The 9212-nt window shown below is 32.8% G+C and overlaps 3 protein-coding genes across 3 annotated transcripts; 1 reads left to right on the top strand and 2 right to left on the bottom strand.

The window, feature by feature from the left end:
* Positions 1–1512: 1512 nt before the first annotated feature.
* Positions 1513–4237, top strand: elp2 (WD40 repeat domain-containing protein; the record flags this gene model as incomplete). The annotated part of the gene is made up of 4 exons (XM_020572965.1): positions 1513–1800; positions 1924–2196; positions 2617–2939; positions 3022–4237. The coding sequence occupies 4 exons, from the start codon at positions 1513–1515 to the stop codon at positions 4235–4237; spliced, it is 2100 nt and encodes a 699-aa protein (XP_020437082.1).
* A 111-nt stretch (positions 4238–4348) lies between these two features.
* On the bottom strand, positions 4349–7171 carry xrcc1 (BRCT domain-containing protein; the record flags this gene model as incomplete). The annotated part of the gene is made up of 5 exons (XM_020572964.1): positions 4349–4532; positions 4601–4709; positions 4790–5945; positions 6028–6810; positions 6902–7171. The coding sequence occupies 5 exons, from the start codon at positions 7169–7171 to the stop codon at positions 4349–4351; spliced, it is 2502 nt and encodes an 833-aa protein (XP_020437081.1).
* A 290-nt stretch (positions 7172–7461) lies between these two features.
* PPL_01964 (peroxiredoxin) lies at positions 7462–8915 on the bottom strand (the record flags this gene model as incomplete). Its single annotated transcript, XM_020572963.1, has 3 exons — positions 7462–7728; positions 7816–8054; positions 8861–8915. The coding sequence occupies 3 exons, from the start codon at positions 8913–8915 to the stop codon at positions 7462–7464; spliced, it is 561 nt and encodes a 186-aa protein (XP_020437080.1).
* Between the last annotated feature and the right edge of the window lie 297 nt (positions 8916–9212).

Genomic DNA, 9212 nt, shown 5'->3' with positions numbered 1-9212 from the left:
TGTTTTAAAATTAAAAAAATTAAAAATAGTTTTGGTCAAAAATCGATCTACACCCACTCATTTGCTAACCCCAAAATTGATGATTGTAAATTTTTCTTAAAAAACCATATTTTCAGATTAGTTTTTTTTTTTTTAAATTTAATTTAATTAATTTTTTTGACATTTTTTCACCACCTGATACACAATGATTTCATAATGGTGTGTTTTTGGGGATATTCACAAAGTTAATACTTGACACTCTGTGCTTTGCTTGTTTAGGGTGATTGTAGTTTTTGTTAGGTGTGATGTCTAATAAAGATGAAAAATTGTCAACCATCTTATTACTTATTAATTATTAATTGATGTGAGTTTGCGTGGCAATAATAATAAACACACAATACAATAATAACATTATTATTCTTTAAATTAATTTAATAAATAATAATTATGTTATTATTGTTAAATTACCACTCCGTTTGTTATCATAGTGGTTAAGGTTATAATAGATCATCATAAGTTAATATTTAACATTATGATCATATGTAATCATAATGTTGTAAATTGATGAAGTAATTCACATGTTTTAGTTATTTTTAATAACACACACTGTGTTTATTGGGTTTGTTTTAGATTTGAATCAATTTGCAAAATAAAATAAAAATTGGTCATCTGTGTGTTTGTGTGTGTGATCCACCAAATAGAATGTATTCTAATCAACCAATATGGATAATGATCATTGCCAATAATGTTATATTCTATTTGAATAGTTCTATGTTCTATCTATATATATATATGTAACTGAAAAAGTTATAGAGGTTGTGCTTCATCTTCACCTTCACTTTTATCTTCTATAATCAAAATAAAAAGCATATACAATTAAACACACACATACACAAAGAAGTTTGATATATTAAACACAATCAATATTTAGTATATTATAATTAGATTATTGAAAGTTTGTAATATTTCGACATAACGACACATCATATGATGATCTATCGAATGAATTAACACTAAGAAGTTCAATTCTTTAAAGTTCTAAATATATTTAGAACAACTGATAATTAATATATTAATTATTTTTAACTTTAATTTTATCTCATCTTAACCTAATTATAATCAAAAATATTATTATTATCATTTGCATACAAGTCAATTCATCAATATCTTTTGATTACAAAAGCAATGAATATTAGTCTTTTTTTGAAGTCCAAAATTATGAGTCAAAGCTATATAAAACTAAATCGGGTGCAAAGTTTAGAACAAATTCATTTTGATTCTTTAAATTACTGATATTTTTGCAGATAAATGATTAATCGATGAATAGATGGATGATAAATTAATACCACACATTAATGTTATATTAGTCTGAACTGAGAAAATGTTTTTTCTTTTTTTTTTCGCAGTCAACCACACTGAAATAAAACGAAAAATACAAAATTTGTATTTTTTAACGGATAATCTTACATTTGTTTCTAGTAACATTGCAATTCAACAAATTAATATAATATATATATTGGTTTGAAGAGAGAGATGAAGTTATCAACTAGTTTAGATTATATTAGTATTGGTGGTAATTCAAATGGTGATTGTATAGATTGGGGTAGAAACAATATAGTTGCGTACGGTGCACAAAACTTTGTCGCATTGCTCTGCCCTATTCAATCGACTGTCATTGCAACACTGCCAGGTCACAAAGATCGTGTCAATCATGTCAAGTGGATACCATCCATCATCGGTACATCCGAGGAATCTGAATTGATATCTGCATCGTCCGACAGTACTCTTATTCATTGGAAAAAGAATGAATCAACAGGAATCGTAAGTAAATACAACAACAACAATAAATAACAACAACAATATACAATATAAATTCGTTCAGCGTTGATTTACTAATATTATTGATAATAATGTTATGTTATTGATATTATGTTATTATGTTAGTATGAAATTTATGAAGTATTGAAATCACATACCGATAGTGTTACTTCATGTTCGATCGTTAGATTCCCAGATAATTCTTTGATGTTGTGTTCGACATCCGCTGATAATACAGTAAAGATTTGGATTCGTGAGAGTGTTGCCGATGCGAAATGGAGTGTTATTCAATCGATAGAGTTTAAACCGAGAATGATGGAGTGTTGCGCACTCTCTTTCTTGCCAAACACAAAGAATATACCGGTATTGGCACTGGGTGGTGTCGAGCCAAAGATTCATGTGTTTGTGCAACACAAGGACGGTGTTTCCGCCGACTACGAGAAGGCATCGAATGTGCCATTCAGAAAGATCGTCGCACTGCAAGGTCATCAGGATTGGGTGCGTTGTTTGTCGTTCTGCTCGATCCCACAGGACAACGAGTTGCTGCTGGCGTCGTCGTCACAGGACTACAAGATTCGTCTCTGGAAATTCAGACATCAAACCACACAGGAACAGGAAACCGGTAAGCAATCAAAGGAGAAGACTGCTTCCGATGTGCTGTTGGCACTGGAGCAGACTTCGCTCTCCACTAAAGGACATCGTTTCAATGTCGATCAGCACAAGATGATTGTGCAGCTCGAGTCGGTGTTGTCCGGGCACGAAGATTGGGTATACTCTATTAATTGGATGCCGGCAGCACTCGATGCCGACACCAATCAGCCGGTGTTCCAAGAGATGTGTATCATTTCCGCGTCGATGGACAAGACCATGATTATTTGGCGACCAGAGAAGAACTCTGGTATCTGGATGGACGACGTGCGTGTCGGTGACATGGGTGGTAATATTTTGGGTCTGTACAGTGGTGTTTTCTCGCCAGACGGTGAGTACATTCTCTCTCACGGATACAACGGTGCATTCCATCTCTGGAAGAACCCATCCGTTCAATACGGTCATTGGGAGCCACAGATCATTCCAAGCGGTCATTTCGCACCAGTCCAAGATTTAATGTGGAGTCCAGATTTCAACTATTTCATTTCTTCAAGGTAATTGTTTAGCTTTTTTAATTGCACAAAATGTTGTTATAGTATATCTAACAAGTGTTGTTTTTAATTAATAATATTATAGTACTGATAGAACATTAAGATTATTTGGAGAATGGAAAAGAGATGGAGAAGATGGAAAGGAATTAAAGTCGTGGCATGAGATTGCACGTCCACAGATTCACGGTTACGATTTGGAATGCTTTTCTTTTATTTTCGGTAAAAATCATGCAGTTGTTTCCGGCGCAGAGGAGAAGATTCTCAGAGTTTTCTTTGGATCACAAAATTTTGTAGATACACTTTCCAATATCAGTCGTGTCAAGTATGAGAACGACGGTCAACAAAGACCGATGGCTGCAAATCAACCATCGTTGGGTCTATCGAATAAACCTTTCTTCTCAGCGGAACAATCAGAGAGTCAATCAGATCAACCGGCAGAGTTTACAATGACCGGAGAAGACAACGAAGCTTTGGGAGAGGGTGGATTTGAGGAACCGGTCTTCTTTAATCCAGAGGTGCTTGACAAGCCACCATTCGAAGAACATCTTTTACAATCGTCACTCTGGCCAGAGATTCAAAAGCTATATGGTCATGGTAATGAGATTATCGCAGTTGCCTGTAGTTACGATGGAAAATACCTTGCTTCCACCTGCAGAGCATCGTCAGCTGATCAAGCAAACATTAGAATTTGGAATGTCGCCAATTGGAAAGAGGTTGCCGTGTTGAAGGGTCACACTCTAACCATTGTGCAATTGGCATTCTCACATGACAACAAGTATCTTTTGGGTGTAAGCAGAGATCGTATGTGGTCACTCTGGGAGAGAACAGACAATCCAAACGAACCATACATTAAAGTTACAGCAGCACCAAAGTCACACGGTAGAATCGTTTGGGGATGTTCGTGGACACACGACGACAAGTACTTTGCCACCGGTTCCAGAGATAAAGCGGTAAAGATTTGGACAAACACCAAAGAGAAAGGATGGGCATTGGCTTCGACGCTGCCAACATTCACCGCCGGTATCACAACAGTGGAGTTTGCACCAAAGTTGGCAAATGAGAAGTGCCATCTATTGGCGGTTGGTGATGAAGAAGGAAAGATTACCATTTGGAAAGGTGAAGACACCACTGACGGTTCACCAATTCAGTGGAGCTTGATTGAAACAATTCCATCTCATTTATCACATATTTCAGATGTCCGTAGAATTCGATGGAAGAAATTGACAGACAACTCTTTTAATGTAGCAACTTGCAGTACCGATCATTCTGTAAGAATTTTCACAATTACAATCAATGAATAAATTATAATTATTTGTAATTATTTAATTATTGCAAAAAACAAAACACTTTCTATTTCTAGAAATATATAGTTTAAAATTAAACTATATATTTAATTTTATCGCTTTTTTTTTTTATTTTGATATTTCATGTGATTCGGTCAGTACAATCTTTTGATAGTTATGTGATTTCATGATAAACGATGGCTTTAAAAATGTTACACTTGGGTATTTAGCTTTGATAATATCAAATAATCTATCCCAATTCTTATCGGTAATAATGAATTTTGTTGATTCTGTAGGTTGTATATTAAGAGTACTAAATAATAAATAGAAATATTAGTTGTTTTGCTATAGATGTGTATAAGATATTTAAACAAGACATACCCTTTATAAGCAATTATATATCTCTTTACTTGATTCTTTATATTTTCATCTTTCAAACTTAAATAGAAATTGATTCCATCAAAGAATGTTGGTAATGGATCGATAATATCTGTAATAAAAAGATTTAGATAAAGATTAGCAAATGTTTAGTTTGACATAAAGAGTTGATTTGGAGTTGACTTGACTTACATTCTTTTCCCTTTACAATTACAGCATCTACTTTCTTTTCTTTTGCTTTGGGAGGAGATGTTGAAATTGTAGTGGTATTATTATTAGTAGTGGTTGTAGTTGTTGTTGATTTTGCTTTCAAATCATTATTGTTTGTTGATGGTGTAGTTTTTGTTGTTGATGTTTCTGTTGTTAATGCTGATTTCGATTTCGATTTATTTGCTCCATTGGAAGGAGCAAAGAACTCTGGTTTAATATCTTCATCTTCATCGGTATCGAAATCTTCGGTCTTGGGTGGTGGTGATTTGTCTGACGTTGGTGCTAAACTAACAATCTTATTGAGTTCTGCTTTAATTTGTTCGTGTGAGATCTCTTGTGTTCCGAAATCAAACAGTAGATTGTTATCGAATACTGTCTCCTCATCTTTTGGCATATATTCAATGTCTGCCTGTTTCTTGTGATTCTTTCCATTGCTCTCAGTGCGATTGTGATGTTTGTGCTTAGGTTTCTTTGTGGAGCTTGACAGTTGTTTGATCATAGCATCGTTCGAACCGTACTCTCTCTTTAAAAATCCAAGTCCATCCTTCAATAAATCGTCGATATCTTCCTTCTCACGCTTCTTGTTCAGTCTTCTCTCACTCCATGGGTCGTCGTCATCCGAGTTCTCGTCGTCACCATCTGCATCGTTGTCGTCGTCGTCGGCTGAATCATCGACATCGCCAGTATCAATGAAATCATCGTTGAGATCGTATTCATTTGGTAATCCATCGTCTTCATCTTCAGAGTCGGTAGGATCGTTTGGATCGGTTGATTTACTCTTTTTCTTCTTTCCGCCCTTCTTCTTCTTGCCAGAGCTGGTACTAATACTCTTACCCACTGATTTCGAAGTTGATTGTTGTTGTTTGTTCTTTGAATCTTGCTTTGGGAATGTCTTGGTTACAGCGAATGATTTGATTGCCAGTCTTGTCTTTTGTTTGTAACACTCATCGATCCATTCCGGTGCAACAATCGACCCATCGCATGCATCCGCTTTGGGAGTACCAATATAAGGTGAAATCAAATGAGTTGCACCCTTACACCAATCCGGCTTATAATCGGCACCCATCTCCAAAGCTTTAACTCTCAACTCTCCTTTTCTAGGATTAACAATTCCACCTATTACAATTACAACTCCTTTCTATAAATTATAGATATTGAAAAGGTCACAATATTAGTTTTACTTTCTACTACTAATGTTTAATAATTAATAAATAACTTACCAATATAAGACCAAATGGAGTAATATATTTAGATTCTTTTGGCTCCACTACAATTGTATGAACGTTGTCATCCTCATCGGTATGTCCATCTTCCTCTTCTGTATCTTCATCTTTTGGTTCAACAAGTTTAGGTTTACTTGTTTCTTTTGGTTTTTTCGATGATGATGATGATGGTGTATCTATATCCATCTTGTGATGATGATGATTATCGTCTTTGTTTGTTGCAACTTTATTAAATTCCTCTTCCAACTCTGACGGTTTCTTTACGACAATACATTTGCCAGGTAGAATATTGGTCAATATCGATTTAGATTTCGAATTTGAAAATGTTAAACTTCCTGAACGATTGAGTTTTTTGTTGCTGGAATCCAAAATGGTCTTTGAACTATTGAGTTTTGTCGGTGTCGTTTCAATGTCGGTCATCGATGTATCGAGATCTGTAGCACTGCTATCCAACTGACCCGGTGAATTTAAGACATTGCTTGAAGAGATCGACAGTTTCCCCTGAGGCACAGGGAAATTCTCGCCTGCCAGCGGTACTGGTGTGGTTGCCAGCACATCTTCTTTCTCGACTTTAGTCTCTGGTTTTCCGTAGAACTTGATACTTGCAATTCCGATATTGGTCTTGATGAACGGTTGCTTGCAGATCACCCGCACCTTTTCCCACCGTCTATTCGCGGTCATCGATGTTATCTTTGATCCTTCGAATCTCATTGATCTCGATCTATTTGTATTATCTTTACTATCACTCGCTGCCATAAATGTTGTTAATTGTACCATTACCTTTTGTTTAAAAAAAAAAATCGATGCAATATTGTTAATAACTTTATATATATATATATATACACTCCAAGATTAAATGGTTTTGACTTACTTGATATTCATTTGTTTCCCAAGTTGAATAACCAACTAATACCTCGATGAAAGAACAACCGGCATTGGTAATATCGATCGCCTTAATATATCTTGGTTCACTGAATTGATATTCGATAACCGCTAGGTCGGTGAGTTCAGCAGTTTGCCAAACTCTATAGGTGTCACCAAGCAGTGTGTTGTTTGCTTTATGAACTTCACCTTCACTCGAACAATAGGTTACAGAAGCATCCAACTCTACACAATTATTTGGTGGTTTACTACCATCCATTATGTTTATCATATCTATATTTACTAACTATCTAAATCTACTTAAAATTAAACTAAAAACTAACAACTTAAAAACTAAACAAAAAAAAAACTATAGCTAAAATAAATAATAATATCACAAAAAGTTTAAATTGTTTTAATTTTAATGCCTCATTTCATTTTTGATCTTTTTTTTTTTGATTTTTCTTGTAAAAAATCTTTTTTTTTTTATTTTAAAAGTTTTTCATATTTGTGTGTGAGGATGATAATGATGTGTGATAAATATTGAATTGTTTGTATATATATAAGTTTTTATTGTTTTGTCTTTAAATCATTGATACATTTCAATGCCTCTGAGATATGGTTGGTTGCTTTGAACAATGATGAGTACTCACATGCAATCTTTCCATTTTGATCGATGATAAAAGTGGAACGACCTGGAAGGAATAGCAACTCCTTTCCAACACCATACTTGTGTGCAATCTCGTTTTTCTTGTCTGTGATCAAAGTGAATGGTAATTTATATTTGGAAGTGAACTTTTGGTGTGATTCAGAAGAGTCTGAGCTAACTCCGACAACCTAATAATAACAACAACATAACATTTAATGTTAATATTGCAATAGTAATAATAATAATAATGATGATAATAGATTATGTTTACTTACTGATGCACCAGCTTGAACAAACTCTTCATATTTATCACGGAATTCACATGCCTCTGCAGTGCAACCAGGTGTGTTGTCCTTTGGGTAGAAATAGAGTACCAGTATCTTACCCTTGAATTGGGCGAGATCGACGTGGTTTCCATCCTTGTCGGTGGAACTAAACTCTGGGGCGTCATCTCCAATCTTTAATTTTGTCATTTTCTTTGTTTGTTGACTGCTACTTGAATATAAATTGAATGCTATAATAGTTAAAACTAAGAACACTATCGATAAAATATATAAATTCATTCGAATATAATTGACCTACTATATAATTAAAATAAATAAATAAATTATTAAATTAAATTAATATTAATTTTTTTTTACTTTTTACTAATACTATAATATATAGTATTACTATAACTATAATAGCATTAGTAATATCTAAAAATGTGTGTGTGTGTGTGGTTGTGTGAAGTTGTCGTCATAAGTATAAAAAAAAGACAAAAAAAAAAAACAAAAAAGATAGTATTTTTATTTATAATTAATTTACCTACCTTTGATAATTAAAAGATTGAATGTTTTAAAATTTAAAATATTTATAAGTAATATATTAAGTAAATAAATAAATAAATAAAATATATATACAATTTGTATGAAAAGAAATAAAATAGAATTAAATTAATTAATTAATAATACAAAAATAGTGTGAACACGACAAGACAAAAGTGTCAACAAAAAAAATGATTTTTTTGCAAACAAAAATTATTTTTATTTTTTATTTTATTTTATTTTGGTCGATGTTGTCATCTTTTCAAAGGGTTTCTTTCAGGTTTATTCTTGTTTGGAATCACACTGATATAGAATGATTCAATTCTTTAATAATCACATCAACACATTTCATCTTAACCAATATAGATCTGACATTATAACAACAACAACAACAATAACAACAATCAAACCAACAGAAGATATCTTCAATTATATTCTTACAGATTTCAAGAAAATAATCTGATTGGCGTTATAAACCTTAATATAATATTAATATTTATAGCGTTGTTAATACTTTTGTATTTAGAGTAGAGGTTAAATGATTTTCCTAAGAATTTGATTGTAATCATTATAACATCATCTTAATTATCACGACATATAAAGATCCAATTTGCCAAGTTAAGTCTTTTATTTATTTTTGCTATTAACTTCTTTTAAAATACTACACTAAATTTAAAATAAATAGATTGAAATTATTTCGATTGATTAAGTGATATCCTATTTAGTGTTATTCTTTCGAAAAACAAGTTTTAAAGTACATACGTCCAATTAAGATTTATTAATTGGTACAAAATCAATTATCATAAATAGATGTTATTATTTTCTTTAGCCAATTCTTCTTTGAGATTACCAACAGCTTGGTGGGT

This window comes from Heterostelium album (assembly GCF_000004825.1).
Source record: "Heterostelium album PN500 unplaced genomic scaffold PPL_scaffold2, whole genome shotgun sequence".
NCBI lineage: Eukaryota > Evosea > Eumycetozoa > Acytosteliales > Acytosteliaceae > Heterostelium > Heterostelium album.
The sequence above is the reverse complement of the archived record's forward strand: the minus strand, read 5'-3'. Positions and strand labels throughout refer to the sequence as shown.